At 25.4% G+C, this 21899-nt stretch overlaps 2 protein-coding genes across 5 annotated transcripts in view; one reads left to right on the top strand and one right to left on the bottom strand.

Moving 5' to 3' along the window:
- Positions 1–8017, bottom strand: part of LOC111633979 (DNA-binding protein P3A2-like) — a 39754-nt gene extending 31737 nt beyond the window's left edge. For all 4 annotated transcript variants that reach the window (XM_023378646.1, XM_023378644.1, XM_023378648.1 and 1 more), the window contains exons 1-2: positions 7889–8017; positions 3261–3348 (exon numbers count right to left, since the gene is read on the bottom strand). The gene's annotated coding sequence lies outside the window, so the exon portion shown is untranslated. The remainder of the gene's footprint in view (positions 1–3260; positions 3349–7888) is intronic.
- The window catches only part of LOC111633980 (5-demethoxyubiquinone hydroxylase, mitochondrial-like), a 29763-nt gene continuing 15267 nt past the window's right edge, over positions 7404–21899 (top strand). The window contains exons 1-2 of the mRNA XM_023378649.1: positions 7404–7593; positions 17580–17898. Of these exons, the coding sequence (XP_023234417.1) occupies positions 17586–17898 (313 nt within the window). The 5' untranslated portion in view covers positions 7404–7593; positions 17580–17585. The remainder of the gene's footprint in view (positions 7594–17579; positions 17899–21899) is intronic.

Raw genomic sequence — 21899 nt, 5'->3', positions numbered from 1 at the left:
AAATGTCCTGTTTTTAATTGCATAATTATTCTATTTTAAACAACTGAATTGTTTAATCTGTATGAAAAATGATAATGTTTTTTTTTTTATTTTATATATAAAATTATTAAGATACTACAATAATGAATGCAAAATTGAATGAGTTTAAATTGTAAAATTATAAAATGCGAGAAAAAAAAATTTGAAAATAGTTTTGTACCTACGAGGGCAGTTTTTGTTTCAACCTCCAATGGTCCATACAACAAAGACAAGTGTAAATAACAAAATGAATTTATTACCAAAAGTTAGGTACGAACATGGTTACTTTTCAACATAATCACCATAAAGATTGAGGCATTTGTCATATCTGTGGATGAGCTTTGCAATCCCCTCTTCATAGAATGTTGCTGCCAGTGACGTGAGATGGCCTTAACATTATTTTGAAGATCATCAATAGTCTCAAACCTCTGCCTTCCCAACCACTTTTTCAGTTCAGGGAAGATGTGGAAGTCACTTGGCGCTAAATCGGGCTGTACATCAGATGCTCAAAAAGTTCCCATTGAACTTGCTGAAGAAGCTGTTAGATTACAGCAGCACTGTGAGGTTGGGCATTGTCATGAATCAGAATAACTCCAGAAGTCAACATGCCTCCTCTTTTGTTCTGAATGACTCTCCAAAGTCATTGTAAAGTCTTGAATAAACAGTTGCATTAATCATAGTCCCTGGTTCCATAAACTCAACAAGCAACACAGTAACCCTAACCTTCCTGTTGTTAAAGGTTTGTTTGAACTTTTTCGGTTTGTTTGGCAAGTTCGAGTGCATCCATTGTTGTGACTTTTGTTTTGTTTCAGGAGTGACATACTGAATCCAAGTCTCATCTCCAGTTACAATTGATATCAAAAAATCATCACCTTCAGCCTCATAATGGGTGAGGAACATCAGTGATGTTGCCATTCGGCAACTTTTGTGGTCATCAGACATAATTTTTGGAACCCATCAAGCACACAGTATTTTGTAGTGTAGGTGATCTGTTATGATCTGTAAACAGATAATCTTGAAACTTCAGGAAATTCCACACACAACTCACTTATGGTAAACCTTTTTTCTGAACCACTTGGTCAACTTGTTGAACAATGTCTTCTGTTGCAACAGACTTACACCCTTGTCCCCCCTTCATCACAAACAGTGGTTTGCCTTCTTTAAATTTTCTACACCATTCATGCACAACACCATCACTCATAAAGTTTTTACCATATATACCCCAGCTCATTTCTGCTTGAATAAATCAAATTACACTATGCAACTTGCACTTAGCGGGAGAGTCAATTGTAGCAGCCATGTTTACATGCCTGCAATTAAGCTCACAATGGCAAAATGACGTTGGAAGTGGCAGTGGCTATAGTGGAGGAAATGCACAATCACCCTCTGTGCATGCCAGCCTCTCTTCACTGGCTGTTTACTTGCACTATTGGAGGTTGAAACAAAAGCTGCCTACATAAATTTGAATGAAGAAATTTAATACAGTTTGATGGAGATGATTTGTTAAAAAAAAATTTATGTAATTGGAATTAAATATAATATTGTACCCAAATAAAATATAATCATAAAGAAGTAAAAAAATTTAAACTTTTATTGTAGCCTTTAGTTCTGTAGAACTTTGTATAGCTATCCCATTTTAAACTAATTTTGTAATATTTTGCTTATTTAAAAAAATTAATTCATAATTGATCTATGCTATTTTTATAACTTTGCTTTTAATATTTAAAAATCTTCCATTATTATATAATTTATATAAAATTTAAAATTTAGTAGATTGAAATTCAGTTGACATAATGAATATTAATATTATGTTTGCATTTTTGAATAAATAATTAATATGATATTATATAAACCACATTAACAATGCAATTATTTATTCCACAAATTGTAAATAAAAATGCACCAGTCATAAATATATACATTCAAATTTTGATATAGTTAGACTTCATAACATGTCAATGAATATTTGTAAATGGATCTTCCTCAAATATTATAAAGAAAACCCTTCAGTATCTATATATTACTAAATGTATAATATTGTGTTGCAAATGACAATATCACCAGATTATTCTCAGACAAAATTTTGTATGTTTTCTCAATTATTTGTATTTACTTCATTAATTCTTACTGTTTAAACTATTTTAGTTTAATACCACACACAATTGAGTATCAATTTCAGATGTGAACAAAGGATAGCACTAAATCAAAGTTTGACTACATAAAAACAAAATTAGTATTTTGATATTTGTTTATTTCTTAATCATTTACTTGTTTAAATAAATTTAAAAAATTATTTTGTAGAATAATTTTCAAAGAACTCATTCAACTTTAAAAGTAATAAAATCATAATAATGCATATAGATCAATAACTAACATTTATTTTTTATGAAAATTGATTTTGCAAATGATTTAGGTTTTATTAATTATATAAATTGAAAAATGAATATCAGTTATAATTACCTTACATATTAAGTAAATATACATTCAAAAACCTTTTGATGATTAAAAAAATATTATCATAAAAAAAAACTTTTCAATTTAATCATTACAACTAAATAATTTAGAAAATTATTTTAAAAGATTCTATAAATAAATGAACCATTTCAATAATTAATTTTATATTTTTAATTTTTATTTAAAAGTGTTTAATCTTCCAAGAACAATTTACCTAAAGAAAATTAGTTTCTTTTTAAAATAAATTATTCTGTTTTAAACAACTTAAATATTTTTATTTATATCAATATTTTGAAGAAAAACTTAATTAAAAGATAACATTCAATTTAACCTAACATTTTATTTCATGCATTTATTGAAAGTTTTTAATATTATATTTATTTTCATTTGATATTCAATATGAAAGTATTATTATGCTTATATGAAGTTTAAATAAAGGCTCAATACCAATAATTCTGATAAATATATAAAAAAAATTAATTTAATTTATTATTTCAATTCTTTATATAATATTGCATTAAATAAAAATTTTTTCTTATTAGTGACAGAAATATTTTAATTAAAACATTATATTATACAATTTAATTACATATAAACCAAACCCACAGTAATAAACAAATGATAATAAATATATATTTATAGCCCGATTAATTAAAATATGGCAATATTGCTTATTTATTATTATATAATTTAAACTATTTATTGTGATTAATTTAATTTTATATAAAACTATGTAAAATAATAAATTTATTATAAATTACAAGAAAAAACCTTTAAACATTAATTACCTGAAATAAAATAATAAGGATGGGAAATATAGCTTACATGATACTGAACAAAGTTATGACATATATGATTTAAAAGAAAAGGTATTTCCTAAAAAGAAAAAAATCAATATTGAACATTAGTATAAACCATATCTTTTTAAAATTATATATGTTATAATATTTAATAGACAATTTAATTATAAAAATTAATTATGAAATAAAATGTTTATACCTCTAAAAAATTATACATAAAATTTAATGAAAACCAAGTTTGTATTTGTGAATTATACGTACATTATATTATGTAAAATTTGTATACATTCATTAATCCAAACAAACTATAGTATGGATTAATGTTCAGATTAATATGATTACAAATATAAAAAAAAGAGATCAAGAAAGATTATAGACAAGTATGAATGTATTTCAAAAAACATTTATAATTATTTTTGGCTGGAATATTTAGTAGTAGAATGAATAAAAGTGCTTCGAATTAACGAGAATTCTCTGTACATTTAATTTAGTTTTAATTTTGCCATTGCATACAACAAATGAATAAAACACATTTCTCATTAGAATTAATAGTAATAAATTCATCATCATCCTCATCTACACGTTTGTTAAGCTTTCAATTCATCAAGTTTTCTAATTATATTTTCATCAAGTGTATTTTGCTATTGCTTAATTGGGTTACTTTTCACAGGACACTTATGAATTTAATTATTATTAGAGGATTTCTTTATATATATATATAAAATTCATAAATGAATATATATATATTCATTTATGAATTTTCTGATTATATTATACATTGAATTTTAAAAGAATATATTTAAATTAAAACTAAACATGATTCAAAAAAGTTCATCTATCTTTTTTTTAAATAAACGTTAGCAAAGCCATATTAATATAACTCATTATATATACTTCATTAACTAGAAAATAATACCAATATTCAAATAATGATTTTAGCGTTTCTAAAAACAATAACGACTTTTATATTCAAATTTCGGTTTTTAATTAAATTACAAAAAAATGCCATTAACATATATTAAATCAATTACACACTGAAAAAAATTATTAAAAAATATTAATTAGAAAACAGAAGCAGTTTCAATGAAAAAACAGTCATTTAAAGTTAGGAGTTAGGCAGTAAATCAAGCATAGAATTCTTTGTAGAAAGTAGAGAACGTTGTTCAAATAGAGAAATAATTAATTCTGTTATCTTAAATATTACATTCCATTTAATCAATAACTAAGATAATTAAAATATATTAATATTGTATTTACTATACTTTAATCATCCATAATTTTTTTAACGATTGCAAAAAAATATTTAATATAATATTAAATTTCAGTTAATCTAATTAAAAATTACTTTATTTATCCAATTTTTACAGATGCAATATCATAATACTCCATTTAAATTACATTTAGCAAATTTAAATATGTTAAACATTAATATTTAAATAAATTATTCTAATTATTTGAATTTACTGATTAGAATGTTGTTTTTCTTTTCTTTCTTTTTTAAACGAAAAAAAATAAACAAATCCTTAATCATTATCACAACATTCTTTTAAAGGTTTACACGAAATTAAGCGGGAAATCCCAAAATATTTGTTTTAATATTTGTTAATCACAGATTTTCACAATTAAATAAAATTAATTAAACACGTCTTCGTAAATAATCTGTTTATTAAAATTAACGTTCCATTTTAGATAATTTCTAGGCCATTTAAAAGTTAAATTTTATGACAATTGTTAATGGAATTTGAAGTAAATTAAATACGAAAAAAAACATTATATTTTAAAAAATATTTTAATTATAAAAAAAGAAAGTATATAAATGAACGACAAGTGATGTAAAGAAGAAAAATAAACTGAAATGCATCCGGGTACCGTCATCCTTCGGCTCCCAATCGATAAGTTCGTTTTTTCCTAGACCAAATGTGTTATCAATCGATAGGTAACGTTTGTTGGCCCTTTCTACTCGTTCATTCCGCGTAAATTGTCCGGAATTCAATTTTTGATAAGAGGTGGATTTAATTAACACTTACAACGAGCGTTTTGTCGCACCCCCCCTTTTAAATCTGTTTATACCTAATTGTTAAAAACATTAGAGACTAAAATATTTGAAATTTTTGACACCAAACTGTTTCGAAATTAATGAATATCCGGTTGATTGAATAATAAATATTTTGTTGTCAATTGACATAAAGTTAATGTAAAAATTTTAATAATTAATACATTAAATGAAATTATTATAATTAGTACATTTAAAATATTTAAATAGTGAACATAATCTACGAGTAAAGAATAATTTCAATATGATATTTAATACATACATATGTGTAAAGCATGTATCAAGTTATAAATTTACATGAAAATATCTTTATTCTACATGAATTGTTAAATCAATAAAAGAATTTAACAACATTTATTGAACCAAATTTTAATGGAAAACGGATATTTTCTTATACTTAAAAAATTATAATGTATATTTTTCAACATTTTTTACCAATAATAACATTTTATTTTCGATTTTGATATATATTTTAAAACGTTTTTCCGAATAAAATCCGTTATTAAATTATCATCACAAATAATGTAAACAACAAACAAATAATGTAAAATACATAAAGGTAAAATTCGCAAAAATTATTAATATTTGATTGCAATAAAAACCTGACATATAATACTACAAATTATCACATCTGTGAAAGTTTACATACAATTATTGATATATTCTAACACTTTTTTCCCCTTAAATATCGCTTCTAGTTTAATTAACAAGTGTGAAAAAGATGGGGAATATGTAGCAATTAAATGAAACATTTCAGTTGAAATTTAATACGAAGGAGACTATATATTATTTAACCAAGCCTTATTATTTCTTTCCCTTAGTCTGAGCGATTTTGTAGACATACAAATATAATAAATCTTTCCAAAAATAGTTAAACTACAAGAAAATTGCAAAGTTAAAAAAGTATACTGTATATATTTTAGCTAATCTTTTATTTTTATTCTAACAATAAGCGCAATAAACATTATTTCAATATCGTAAAGAGTTTATTTTCTCAAGATTAAAATAAACATTAATAAATAAAACCTAATTTAAAATTACGTTATTGTTACGTAACAGAAACACATCGTAAATGTTTCACTTTTAACAATTTAATAATAATAAACCGTACAGAAAAAGTGATTAATTTTAAGTCTATAAATTATACAGGCCTATGTAGAAAAATTTCCATTTTACTATTTAATTTTAATTACTGGAAAATACATAAAAACTTAAAAAAAAATTAAGAAAATTTTTGCCAGGGAAAAAAAAATCTCATCACAAGGATAAAACTAAATTAAATTCCTCTTAAGTTTTTAAAATTATATATTTAATTGAATAATTGCATAGGGTAATTTAAATTAATAAAAAAAATTGTCATTTTTTTAAATTTAAATTGCTTCTTGTCTATTTTTTACTGACTAAAAAATTGGAAATTTTAATATAATGTATGTATTTTTTTTTATTAAGATCTTAAATTTATGTAGGAGAGAGGCTTAAAAGGCCTGAAATACATATTGGAGAATAAAAATAAAGAAAAATAGAATGCAATTTTGGGTAATTATTCTGTCTCTAGTTTAATAAGTGTGTATGACGTATGTTTTCGGAAAATCTAGGTTTTAATACTGTTAAAAAATTCTGTGTGTTAAAAATGAACTTTTTTAAAATCAATGTAACATTACCAATTGTTATCCATTGTGTATAATTTGAATTAAAAGAATATTTACGTAATAATAAATAGCATTATTACGTCATAGGTTTATTTAAAAACATGTAATCAAGAAATTAAAAAAAAAAAAAAAAAGTTGAGTCACGTGTATAAGTATACCATCTCAAACTCAATGTAACGAAATATATGTGGATAAACCACACAGATTTAACGTAGAATGTAGAATGTTTGGGGTTATTTTTAAAAAATTTGAGTTATTTTATTGAGAGTATTGAGGTAAAGCGAACATTTTCTTAAGCCTAACATGGAAACTAGCTAAGCCTGCATTTAGGCTTAACTCCCTAAGCCTAACGAGCGAATGGTTAGAGGAAGGGGGAAAATCGGGAATGAAGAGTGAAGATCGAGGTTTGGAGTGGGAACGTCTTCAAACAGCTGATTTTGTCCACAATATGAATAGGAAGAGGAATGGCCCATGCGTAGTGTATCGAAGCCTAAAGCAATACTGAGCAAGCCCTAACGCATTTGCGTCTGCGCCAAAAATGCCCTTTTCCGTTTGCAGAAGATCGTCGGTTGAGTGCCGGACGAAGACTCGGCGTTAGATCGATGCTACTTGCACGCTGGTTAGTGAATTTTAAGTTAATAACGGACGATTCGTTCATATTTTACCTATTAATTTAACACGAATTGATAAAATAACCCGTCCGTTTGACTCAAATCGGTCAAATCAATGCGGGAATCATCATGAAACGGCGTTTATTTAGTCGCCATTTTGCGTCTGCGCGGTAGCATTACAGCTGGATATTTCTAACTAACGAAAACGATATATAACATAGGAAACTGCCTGTTTTATCCGTCTCAACCTGTCTAATTATGTACTCGTAATATTAGTCGGATATTATTTTTTTATATACTTACCGAAATCGGTTAGAAATCCGTTGAAAATTGTCTTCAGTGCCATGCGCGATAGAAGACTAAAATGGAGATGTACTGAGCAAGCAGCCGAACATCGAGACGACGATCAGAATGGCGCGTGACGGAGGTGACGTCACGCCCTCTGCTGGCTGACGTCATCGATGGTTTGAATTCTTTCGCTGAAGGAAAAAAGATATTCGTGTAATTTGCGAAAACCGAAATAGTTTTTTTTTTGTTTACACTTCTCGTCGCTTTATCAATGTTTAACCTATAATTACATTTTGTTTAATGTATCCAACAGCCATTAGACTGAACTACGCAAATATTAAGTTTACAATGGATTATTTCATTGATCCCTGACATTTTTACGAAGGAAATGAAAATTAAAACGTCATTTAAATACAGCTGAAATGCTTTTTTCTCCTCCACAAATTTCAGTTTAAAATTGTAATGTTGTAAATAAATGAAGGAAAAATCATTTACACTTACATTATGAATTATTTAAGAAAATATACATATTTACAGTAAATACATAAACTAGAAACATGTGGACGTCTTTCTTGCTGAAAAGTTTAAATTAAATAAAATATCCTCAGTTTTATTTGTGATACAAAACACCAAAAAGTTTAAAAATAAGCACTTTCTCCTTATCTTAAAGAAGCTGTAAATAAAAAAGGAAAAAGTGCTTGTTTTAAACTTTTATGTCTTTTAAACTGTGAATTTTTAATTTAAATAAATAAATTTATAAAACATTAAATTAATCAGTTCATTTTTCTTTTGTGTAAAGAAAGACTACAGAATTAGAAAATGTGAAAGTCATTATTTTTAATTTCTTAATCATTTGCAGAACTTTCTAAGTCTATCATCGGAATAAAAATAAGCTTGAAATGTAAATTTTAGTAAATGACTTCCATGCTGGTCTGTACAACAAAGACCTACTTTTCTGAATCATTTTTGTTTTTTTTCCCCTAAGCAGATGTTTAATATATGCACTAGAATTTATATTACGTGGTTTGTTTATTGTTGTGAACATAAATTGATTGTCACTATCAGAATTGTTTATAAGTGTCTATATAAACAGTCATAGTTATTTTTTTTAGTTAGGAAAATAGATATTTTTTTCCAAAAAGTAGTGTTTTTGATATTTTTCAATGACATGTTTATTAATTTAAAATCAAACTTTTTAGCATGAATACATATGTATAAATTTTTATTTTTAAGTAAACGTTTAATAGAAATTTATTAAATATTTTACATCAATATAAAGATATATTGATGAAAATTATGTTATATCAGAGTAAAAATTTGAGATTTTCTGAACAATTCTGTTACTATGGTTTTCAATCAGAAGGTAGACATTTCTCAAAGTTAATTGTGATAAATGTTAATACTTCTGTTATATTGAAGAATGATTTCTATGGATGCATTATGTAATCTTGTTGAAGACTACAAAGATTTTAGTCTAGCGTTTCTTAGTGTAGCTTGATCCCATTCTAAAAACGTTAAAATAACAATTTTTATATAACATTAAAGTTTTAATTAAGCAAAAGTTCTAAAGATATATGTTGTTATGAAATTAGCATTATATTTACCACAGATATATAGTTTCAAAAACAGTATTTAATATGTAATGTAAATCTAAATGTAAAGAATACTTAATCTGAATTTAAAAAATAAAATCTACTACTGTATTTATAAAAAAATCATCAAAATTCAGTTATGTAAATTAATAATTTATTGGTATATTTAAATTACAATAAATATTGAATACTACAGTAAAGAAATGAACAGAGTTCATAAAGACCTTTCTTATATATTTTCCGTACAAAGAAAATATTATTTAGACTGCATATTATTTTACATTCAATTCAATGTACGAAAGTTAAATTTGTAACATCTGGTGTATTACAACATTCCTGGTTGTAAATATCTAATATTTTTTTAAATGTAATTAATAATCTTCATGGCTTTATTCAACAATTTTTAAATAAGGGATAGATATATATATTTTTTAATATCTATGAAGAATCTGTGAATACTGTTGCATTTTGATTTTTGATCAGCTGAACATTCTTTTCATTAATTGAGAAATGCCAATTTTTTCCTTAATTTTCAATTAATCTACATGATGAATAATTATTTTTCTTTAGGTTTTGCCTGTTAATTATTAAATGTATTATTTTTTAAGGAAGTGTGTTTCTTTCCTTAGTTTAAATTTAATACTTATTACTCATTATTAAATATATTTACAGCAAAACAATTATATATATATATTTTTTTTAAAATCTATTATTACATTGTTTAAATTAATAATTTTATATATATTTAAGTATTGACACAAGCAGTAATTTGATATGATTCAACTTAAGTTAAAATCTTTAATATCCAGTGTAAAGTTTACACAAGAATAAATGCTTTTGGCTAAATTAATTAGCCATCATCAGGTTCCAATATTATAATTTCTTCCTGTATTTTGATTAGAATTTGATGATGGCTAATTAAGTTAGCCAAAAATGTCTGTTTTGTATAATTTTTACACTGGATATTAAAGATTTAGTTTGTGTTATTTGAGAATTTATCATTAAAAGATTATTTTATGTTTACTTTTATTTATTTGTTAAGCATATTGCAACATATTTTTGTTCCTACAGGTGTTTTAAACAACAATTCCTACTAAAATCTAAGAAACAAACATTTATGAATTTAAGAACACATGCTTATGAAATAAACTGAAAACATTTATGTTTTTAATAAATTTTGTAGATAGGAATACATGGATGGTGATGAGATTTTTTTTATGGTATTCATGGTTCCAGTTTTGTTCATTTGTATTTATGCTTAAATCTAGCATTTGACTCTGATCTATTGAACAAAAAAAAAACAGTACCATAAATTCTACCATCAATATAAGTTCATTCTAGGTAACAACATATACATACAGCCCAATACACTTTATTAATCAAATGAACAACCAGATTCTTACCATCTACCTCTAACCAAATTGCTTAATACAGTATCTTATTAAGTAATTAGCCTTAATAGAGCCTGATAAGAATCTGAATGAATCTGGCTATTTGATTCATTCTAGTTAGTTTATTATTAAATTGTTGACATAGTTCATAGAATAATTGTTTTGCATATAAAAAGTTATTTTATATTGATAATTATTCTTTCTTTTAAAATTTGTAGAAACTTAATTTATGAAAATTTAAATTCAGTATCCCAAATCAAGCAAAACAAACAGCTATTATATTTCTATATTTTTAAAATTCAACTTACAGAATAATTTGCATGATTATTATATTTTCAGACAGAAGTTAAATATTTTGATTTTATATTTAAAATTTTTTGCAAATTTTATTACTATTAAAATAAATTTAAAATAATAATCTGGGTTCATTATTCATTAATAAGGTATAAGGTTTTTGAGGACTTATTAGCTCATCTTCAAGAGCCAAAACAAATAGTAAATGCAAGAATTATAGAATCACAAGGTGTTTTGTTTAAGAATTTAAACTTTGAATCTTTAATAGAAAAGATATCTGTATTTTTAAAATAATTTTATTTAAAATTAAAATCATTGATTCATATTTATAAATCAGCAGTAAAAATTATAGTAAGTTTTAATATATATATATATATATGGGTTAATAATAAGAGAAAGGGATATGGATAATCAAAAATATAAATAATAAAAAACAAATGTTAAGGAAATTCATGTTCAAAAGGAAGCTGTTGTTGCAGAAGCGATGCTGTAATTAATATAAAGTTTTATATTCACTATTCACTTCTAATTGATTATTTTTAAAATATAGTACTATATATTATTCTGTTGTTTTTCATTATATATATGAGTTTATTAAAAAATAAATAATATAAAATGTTATTTTAATTGCCCAATCAAATGTAAAATATTATCTTTTATTATTTATTTTCTCAATAATCAAAAATGATATATGGATAAAGTGATTTAAAAAAAGACTTGGTAAAATGAATTTTTTTTTTATTTGCTGATAAAATTGAGAAAATTATTTTTAATGTGATATTTGGTGTCTATATAACTCATTATATATTAGATTATATTGTATAATGTTTAAAACAATTTCATTCATTGTTCAGGAATAAACTTTGTATTTTTTGTAAATATAGAAATGTGAACTCTTAACAATAATTATATTTATTTTTAGAAGAATTCTAAATTGGCCAAAATGCATCTTCATCACTTGGGATATTAATATAGAAAATTTGTGTTAGACTATACCCTGAACTTATGCGATAGGTGGGACTGAGCAATAACCGCATAAGTCGAATTCGCGTAAGTCGAGGTATAATTTCACAATTTGTGTAAAATCCAAGTCGATGTATGTAAGCTAATAAATGTTCTTGTTAATCGTATCTCGTCTTTTGATTCGTTCACGGTTACAAGAAATCACCACATAGAGTCTCTCAAATCTCTGTAGATATAACAAGGTTTGCGTAAGTCATGGTAACGTAAGTCATGGTATTACTGTATAGATATATTCTCTAACTGTAGATGTTGTATTTCAGACATATTGTTCATGGCGTAAAATTTATCACTATCTTTATATTGTAAATCCAAATAACATAACTTGTTAACTTGTTTTGTGAATAACATAACTCATATTTTGTATGTTAAAAAGAAAAGAAAATTTGAAAAGAAAAGCATATCGCATAAAAAGAAAAGTGTTTGTTTTTATTTTATTGATCTGTATTAGAAGCAAATATCTAGACTATTTTTTGAAATTGGTTCATCAGTGACCAAGTGGATAAAACCACTGATGACAGATTCACAGATCATCAGTAGACTGCCATGTGGAGTTTTCTGGATTTTCTTCAATTTTCTAATATTTGAATACGAGCCAGTTTCCCATAGAATGTACTCCTGGGAGGCATTCCTCCTTGGCAGATTGCCCATGAGTTGCATTGCCTTATCAAATCAAGCCTACAATTTTATAAAATTAGGTGACCAGATTTGTTATGATAGCACTCTGATTCATCTGTGAATTTTAGAGTATATTAATTATTATTATTACATATTTTTTAACTTAGCATATTTTACAGCATATAAGGCATAAGTTTTGTTTAAAAAAAAAAGGCTCAAAAAGTCACCATACATTTTATATGTGAAGTAGCAACCTCTTTAAGTTAATGAATTCCCCAGACTTTAATAGGTAACCTTTACCTAACCCAATGCTTGAATAAATATTGTTATTATTTAAATCAACCATAATTATTATTATTTGTTTTTTGTTATTGCTAAGCTGCTTTTGCTTGTATTCATGTAAATGACTTCTTTTAAATTTCTGTTTTTCCCTGATGAATAAAAGTATGCATTCTAATTTTAATTTTTTTAAACCTGAACACAGTTGAAAAAAAATTAGTGCCAAGTGCCAAAGGTTGGCAGGATTGTCTAAATACATTTCTTTTTTCCTAAATGTTTTGTGCTGAAATGGATGTGCATCTTATATACCCATGCCTCTTACATGCTGTAAAATATGGTATTTTCTAATAATCTGTATTGATTTTCTGATACATTATGATGCTATATTTACTTTTATTTTATCTTGTATGACAAATAAATTAATGTGAATATAAAACTTACAATTGAGTGCCAAAACAAATGCATTATATGTGTAGCAGTTAGATTTATTTGCAACACTGTTCAATTTAAAATGAAGAATGATCTAATAAATTTCAGAAAAAACTTATCAATAATTTATCAAGTTATTAAATTCACTATATGAATGATTTACAAAATCTAAAATATTATATGGATTTATAAATCATATGGATCATATTACATAATGTCTGGATTTTACAAATTATTGTGCTTAATTGGTGATAATTATAGTAATAAAAAATATATTAAGTGACTTATTCAAAGAAAAATTTAATAGTTTTAATAAATAACTATAAAATATAAGTTTTTTTATTTAAAAAAATTTAAATGTTTATCAGTAATTCATTTTATATCATTGTACCATATTTGCATTTGATTTCAATCATTTATTTAAATTAAGATAAATAATACATAAGTAGAAGATCAATTTTACTTTCAAATAGGATGACAACGTTTTTTTTTTAATAAATCAAACAAAACAGGTAATTATTTTAATGTTTTTACTAAAATTGAAGTTGACTAAACAGAGGAGGAAAATTTTTAAACACCCACTCTTAATGATGATTAATTAATAGATTCCATGTTAAGTTTAAATTTTGAATGTAATTATTATGTAAATAAAAGAATATTTAAATGAATTTATTTTTCTGATAGAAATTATCATTTTGAAATTTAAAAAAATATCTTTATTTGTCTACATCAGTGTTTCTCAACCTCTAATGAATCGTCATTCCCTTCAACGTAGTATCGCCCCCCTTCAATAAAACCGTTACCTATTATCGTCCCCTTCACTTCAAAATTCCAATGCTGAGGACCAAGACTAATGCCAAATTCATACTGCATTGAATAGACTAGTGACTAGTATAATCTTATCATAAAATAATAATAATCAAACAGTAATGATATCAATTTATTCAAATTCATAATTAAGACTAGTATAATGTTATTTGTTTAATTATTGTACGATTTAACAAATAAAATATCTAATTATTCTTAATATAATGTTTTACTATATTGCCCAGAAAATAGTTTTTCGCCCCCAAAATATAAATTGTTACTAATCGCTCCCTCAACAAGAAAAAACAACCACATGGGGTGATATCGCCCCCGGCTGAGAAACACTGATCTACATAATGCAAAGCAGTTGATATGCTACATTAGTATATAATGGGCTAAAACAATTAGCCTATTTAATTTCTTCTTTAGCTTATGAAATTCATATAATCATTAGCAAATTCAGATAAATGAGTCTATGTACTTTTTGTTCTGCTATTCCTTTACTCAGTCAGATTTATTCTGATTTTAATTATTGTATTCTGTTACTTTATATAAGGATAAAATAATTTCTCTTTTCCAAATATTCAAGTTAATATTTTACCATTATGTTGAATGCATTACATCAAATGCAAACATAACCATACATATTGCATTTTAATCATGTTATCACAAGGCTTAAAACTTATCAATATCTTCATAATTCCTGTTATTCATAAATACCCTGATTTATTTTTTTTCTATAAATGTGTTTTATAAAAAGAAAGGTGTTTGTTTTATTTATTGATCTGTATTAGAAGCAGAGATCTAGTTTCTTTTTTTGAAATTAGTTGATAAATTTTCTGTGACAATATTCTGTGATTCATTAGTGAAGTATAGAGTATATCAATTGTTTCTGTATAAAAGATCTATTTTCAGGCTATTTGGATTCCATATAACATACAAGAAATCAGTGTTTAAACTAAATATTCTGATTATATCACATTCCTGTTGCATTATTATACAGTAACTAAATAGAAGCATTCTTAAATGGCAAAAATTGTTTTTTTTATATATAAGTAAATTTATAAAACCAAACTTTTCTGAAAAATAATAACCATCTAATAAAGACATTCAGATTTTGTAAAAATTTCCAGAATTTTTTGAGTTTATATCATAATTAAGATATTTTATTATTAAAATCAAAATTTTATGTATTCAATAATTGTAAGTAGTACTTGTAAGAAGTACTTGTAATAGTAAGTAATACTTGTAAGTAGTCATTTATGATTCAGAACAAGCAAAGCATGAAGACACTGTCTGCAATGTTTTCAGTTTGATGGTAGTTAATTACAAATAAATGAAAGTAAAGTGTATGAAGTATGTTCTAAAAAATAACTGCACTTGAAAGTTTATATTTATGCTCTTTGTTGATCATCTTTTTATTAGCCATGACTAGAGTCAGGAAAATTATGTAGAACACTTTTTCTGAGGATGGTTTTAGGCTGCTTATGATAGCAGTAAATATAGTAACTAGAAATAATATGTTTTAATTAATATTTATAAATCTGCAAACCAATGGAATTTTCTCTTCTTGATTGTTCTGCAGATGCATGGAATTTCAAGTTTTGCTACAGCTTAAAGCAAGAGAACATCTGGTTTTTACCACAGAACTTATGTTTCATCCTCAATTTAAATATGCACTTGTGTTGAAATCTTGATTCTATGCTGCTGCCACAAAATGCTATAGTAAATGGCTACTCCACATATAAAAAGGATGCTCTGAGAAAGCCATTTTGATGTTAACATGACAGCTAAAGATCATATAAAAGAATTCCAAGTTGAAGGAATGTATGAAAGTGGAAACCTCATGAAAGCATTGATTACCTTAGAAAACAATAAAAGATCATTGTCTATCTCAAACCCATATGAAATAAGTCTGTTTCATTGGAAATGGAAGGGTTTAATGTTTTCAGTGGAATTTTTGCAATTATTGATAACTAGCCTGCTGATTTTATCAAATTTTTCCACACATTACACTTGCCTCTGGCCATGACTTACTGTGATTAGTTTACTTTGTAGGTCTATGTAATGTTGATAATGCACATCAATTTTTTCAAATGTTGAGAAATTCAGAGTCATATTCTAATATGATTTGCTTTCATCCATAATCTTCACTCTAAAATTTATATCATCTCCAGATAAATAAATTAGCCGTAAAAAGAATAGTATGAAATTCATCACATAATATTTCATGTACCAATACCGAAAATGCAGTTGTGAACATAAATTCAAACATGTGTTTTTTGATACTGTACAATACATGAAGAAAATTATCTTGAGATTACATTGTATGGAATAATACTATTTATGGAAACTATTTATGGAATAATACTATTTATGGAATGGTAAGTTCATCTTCAGATGTGTCAGATAAGAATTTACTCATTTTGAGATAAATGTGTGGAATTAATTTTCAGTTAAATCATTTTTTGTTATTAATATTGTTATCAAATTATAATTTTGATCTATAAAAATTGATTTAATTATTTTATAAGATAATGATTTTTTTAAAATATGTGTGTTCAATTTACCCATTACTTATAAACTTTAAAAAATACAGATATCCAAGAAAACTGAATTAATCAACAAACTAAACGAGTAATGCAAACAATTGCTAATCAGTTTGGTTTATTTATTTATTTTTTTTATTCATTCATTATTGTTTAATTCAGAGAGTCATGAATAATTCAAATCTGTTAATTTATAATCTAAATTCAAATTTTGATTGCATAGTATTGTTGAGAAAGATCAACATTATATTTATTTTGAACTTTAACATTTTTAGTTGCAGAATTTTTTAATGTTTTAAATTTCATGTTTTTGAATTTGTTTTAAACCCAATAATAACATTCAACAGACTTGTTCTTTTGAGGAAGATCAGAAGATAGTTGTTATAATTTATTTTTATAATAATAATAATAATAATTTCAGCATGCATGAAAAAAATTATAATCAATACCTAGGCATAAATCAATGAGTCATTTGATAGTTTAAACTACATTAATATCATTACTTTGAAGTTATATGAATCGAATAAATCAATATATTTTTTTTTCAAATTTATAAAACTTTAAAAATTCTTTTGAAGACTCCTTATATCTTAGCCCATATTTCATTTAATTTCTATTATAAATTATTTTTAGAAATAAATTTAAATTTTGATAGTTTTTAAATGGAATTTAAGTAGCATTTCTTGCATTTTGTACAATTTTATTCTAATAATAATTATGTTTTTAGATAAAAATGTCCTCAATACCATTTGTGATATTCAGAAGAGGATTGACGACAAGAGCAACACACAAAACTGAAAAGAAGCGTAGAATTTTGTACGATCGCATTTTACGTGTTGATCATGCCGGTGAACTTGGAGCTGACCGAATTTATGCTGGACAAATGGCAGTTTTAGGAAAAACAAATGTTGGACCAGTTATTCAAGAGATGTGGGATCAAGAAAAGAATCACTTAAGGACATTTGAACAACTCTTGCCAAAGTATCGTGCAAGACCTACTGCTCTTCTACCATTTTGGAATGTAGCAGGATTTTTACTTGGTGCAGGTAGATACCAATACTATATTTTAATCAATAAAATATAAAAATTAAACAAACATAAACATCATGAAAATATTCTGAAAAAGGGATAAATTCTATTCCAGATATATGTTATTCAAATATTATGTATTATGTGTTTATGTATACTAAGTTACTTATATATGATATATACAGTAGCAAATTATATAACTAGGAGCATTTATATTTAAGAGATAACAAAATATGAAAACTGTTTCCTGCCTTTTCATTATATTTAATTAAGGTGCTCAATATATAGTTATATTTTTGATTTCAAATAAAATTTGAGAATTCAAATAAATAATGAGAGAAATTATTTATCATTAAAAATACAATTCCAAAATTATCAGAGCAAAATCAGAAATATGCAAAATAATAGATAGGCCTAATTGTTATTTGATGCATTCTAAGATTTATAAGGGAATATTTTCTAAAACTTAGATTCGGAATTGAATCAGTTTCAAATTCTGTCATGCCTGGCTCAATCCAAAAACAGAGTAGTCTTTTTTTGGATTGAGTCAGACATGATAGCTTTGGAATTAACTGTGGTACTTGTAATGTATTCATGAAATACTTGTCATGAATATTTCAACACTTTAAAACATGTGATAATTTTTAAAATTACATCATCATCCAAAAATGAATAAACTTAACTGTGTATTTTAAATAAATTGCTTTGAAATTAATATTGTGTTGAGAAAACTAGAAGAAATGATCTCTCATATTCTGAAACTAAAGTAATATTACATCATTTCCTGTCTATATATATTGCTATCTAAAAAAAAACATCTAAAAACAATATTTATTTTTAAATTCTTAAACATTACCTGCCCTCTGCCAACCACAAGTAATATGAGAGAGTAAAAGGTTTTTCTCTGACTTATCGTTACAGTTGGCACTGAACTTACTAGACAACCAAAAATAGCCCAGTTCAATCACTTTTTTATTTAATGTTATTGCCTGCTAATCTGAAAACTTGCCAGAAAATTTGCATTTGCTCTACAAAATTTCACACTTATTTCTCTTTTCTATCTTTTTTATATCACTAACAAAGTATTGCATTATTATTCATTTGAAAACAAATATGAAAATATACATTTATTATGATAATTTATTATAATTAAAAAACTTACATTAAATTGAAGCAATGCAAGTCTGGAATTTTTGCATCTCCAGAACTCTCGTGGATGATTACAGAAAGATATTTGAAGACACTAGCGTGTCTCCTTATGCATCTCAGCCACAATCTTAATTACGTCTAGTCTAAACAATACATTTAGATCCCAAAAATGTGTAGTGAACAATAATAAAGTACTAGAGATGTTGACTAGCTTGCTTAAATAATCTCGGCCCAAACAAAATTACTTAAATGGTGTAACAATCAGCATGGATTATTTATTTGGGAGAACCTTTACATTGCAGCCTTAACACCATGCAACACTACTACTATTGAAATTCCACAAATAAATTTTACATCATCCCATGTGCTAGCTAATCTTCATATTTAGACAAACAGTTGACCATTTGTTAACTTTGGTATACAAAAGTTTGTATTTTGTTAAAATATTATGTTACTGGAAGGACTTAGGTTTTTACAGTGTATTTTGTTGTACAAAAGCTCTAAGTAAAGACATGACTAAATTACAGAGTAGCACTAAACTTTGTTTCTCTAATTAGTCATCATAGTTCTATATGAAAAGATATTTTTTCCATTTTAAAACTTTTTTCAGACACCATTTCTAATTTTTGTTTCAAATGTACATATACTGTACAACATCACTCTTTTATCTCTATAAGTCTTTTTATTATAAGTCTTTTAGAACTTAATCAGTGTGTCAATAAATATCTGTGAATAAATTTTAAAACTCAAATTTTATTATAAAATATTTATATATTGATAATCTAAGTTTTTGGAGTGAATTATGAATTTAGATATATATCCTATAGTTAATTAATAATTGAGCTACTTAACAGTAATTTTCCTGGAATGAATTAAAATTATTAACTCAAAAACTACTACAATCAGTCCCTGACATATGTAAATTTTTGCTGGCCAGTGCAAACTTTAAAAAAACTTGTAAAACAATACTAACTAAATACTAACAAAACAATACTAGAACTGCCAATTTATATTATGTAACTCATAAAATTTCAAAGGATTACTTTTAAAACTTTATATGATTTTTAATAAGCTTATGGGTCAAAAATGACCCTCTGGCAGTTCTAAGGTTAAAACAAAAAAAGCCACGCCTCAGGCTTTGATCAACATCTGTCAATGAAGTATGTTATCTATCTTAAAATTTTTCTATTTGTATTTNAAGAATCAGACTTTCACTATTTTTTTAGGTGACACGAAGATCATCTAAAGGAGTGGTGAGTCTAACAAAACTCAGTGTGTCGTCGACCATGTGTCATATGAACGTGTTCGTTAATTTCATACTAATGTAAATAAAATTTCCTTTAAAATGATATATAATATTTAATAGTTAATTCAATTTTTTGAACTAAGTCCAGATTTTTTTATCTCACTCTTATTCTGCTTTAAGTTCGAAAATTATAGGACATTGAAACCCAACAATACTTTAGAATCATTGGTAAATAAAAGTAATAATATAAAAATATGATAAAATATGTAATAATAAAAATAAATAATTTTATATTGTCAGCATAATTTTAGTTCAGTCAGTTTTATTATTTACTTATGAATATGAGAAAAATTCTCTATTATTTTTCTTTTTTAAATCAAAATTTGATTTCTCAATTACTCTCAATAGATGAGAATTTTCTTCTCAAATTACAGACATAAAAAATTAACAATTGAATAAACTTATGGTATATAAGATTCAACAAACTGTAGAAATTAACATTTTGTCATTATAAAAATTATATAGCAAGTCTGACAGACTAGACATGCTTTAACAACATATTTGAATCAAGGTTAGCAAGAGACAAGGGATAGAATAGTACAGTTTCTTTTATGTAAATCTTATATACCGGTATATATTTATCATATGAATGTTTATAAGTGTATCTTAGTTGTCATCAGTCTAATTCAACTGATGATCATACAGTCAATAAATATGTTGGATCTTATAACATCTAACAATATTTTATTTTTCAAAAAAGCAAATTAAAAAACCTAGATATCAATATTTTTAAAAAAATTAAATTTTTGAATTGTTTGATAGTTGTTTTATATGAGCTGCACTTTGGACACTTGATATATAAGGTTATTATAAATCATTGTAGCAATAAGATACATTTCATACCTCCCATATTTCAACTACTGTATTGCTGTTGTGGATGGAAATGTGTTTCCCATAATTTTAGTTTCAGTGCTGGGAATGAGAAAAAATTACAGAATGCCAGATCTGGACTGTACATTGGGTATGGGATGCATAAGATGTTTTTATTGGCCAAAACTCAGTTGTTATGTTATCAGCATGCAGACATACATTGTCATGGTATAGCTACCAATCATTGGCATCAAGATTGAGATGTTTCCTGTAGATGTGAGCCAACAATGTATGACAGAAGAACTGTGACAAGTATTTCTGTCTAGAGACTATTGTATATGGTGGTACAGTACATGTTGGTACACTACTCACTTAAAGAACAAGATAACTACTGTATATCAGCATTAAATAATTTTTATTACTTGTCATTATTGCAAGCACTTTCAACATTTTATAAATGTCATCTTCAGGTAAAGAAGAAAATGTAATTTAGGAACATAAGAATAAAGTAACTAATTAGTAAGTGAAACTTTAGAATAAGTAATAAAAATCATTTAATTAATGCTGATAGACAGTGGTTATCTTATTCTTTAAGTGAATAATATTTTGTCATGATGAACCTAGTCATTATTTTTATGATACACTACTCCTTGGCAATCAAATCATTACCACACAAATCCTGTTTATTCTCAGAATCAAAGCAATATAGCTAGGTTTCATCATCAGTGATTGCTGATTATAGAAGTGTTATCC

The sequence above is a fragment of the Centruroides sculpturatus genome, unplaced genomic scaffold (genome assembly GCF_000671375.1).
Source record: "Centruroides sculpturatus isolate CEXI.00-Female unplaced genomic scaffold, Cexi_2.0 scaffold833, whole genome shotgun sequence".
Classification (NCBI taxonomy): domain Eukaryota; kingdom Metazoa; phylum Arthropoda; class Arachnida; order Scorpiones; family Buthidae; genus Centruroides; species Centruroides sculpturatus.
Note: the sequence above shows the minus strand (reverse complement) of the source record. Positions and strands in the feature narration are given on the sequence as shown.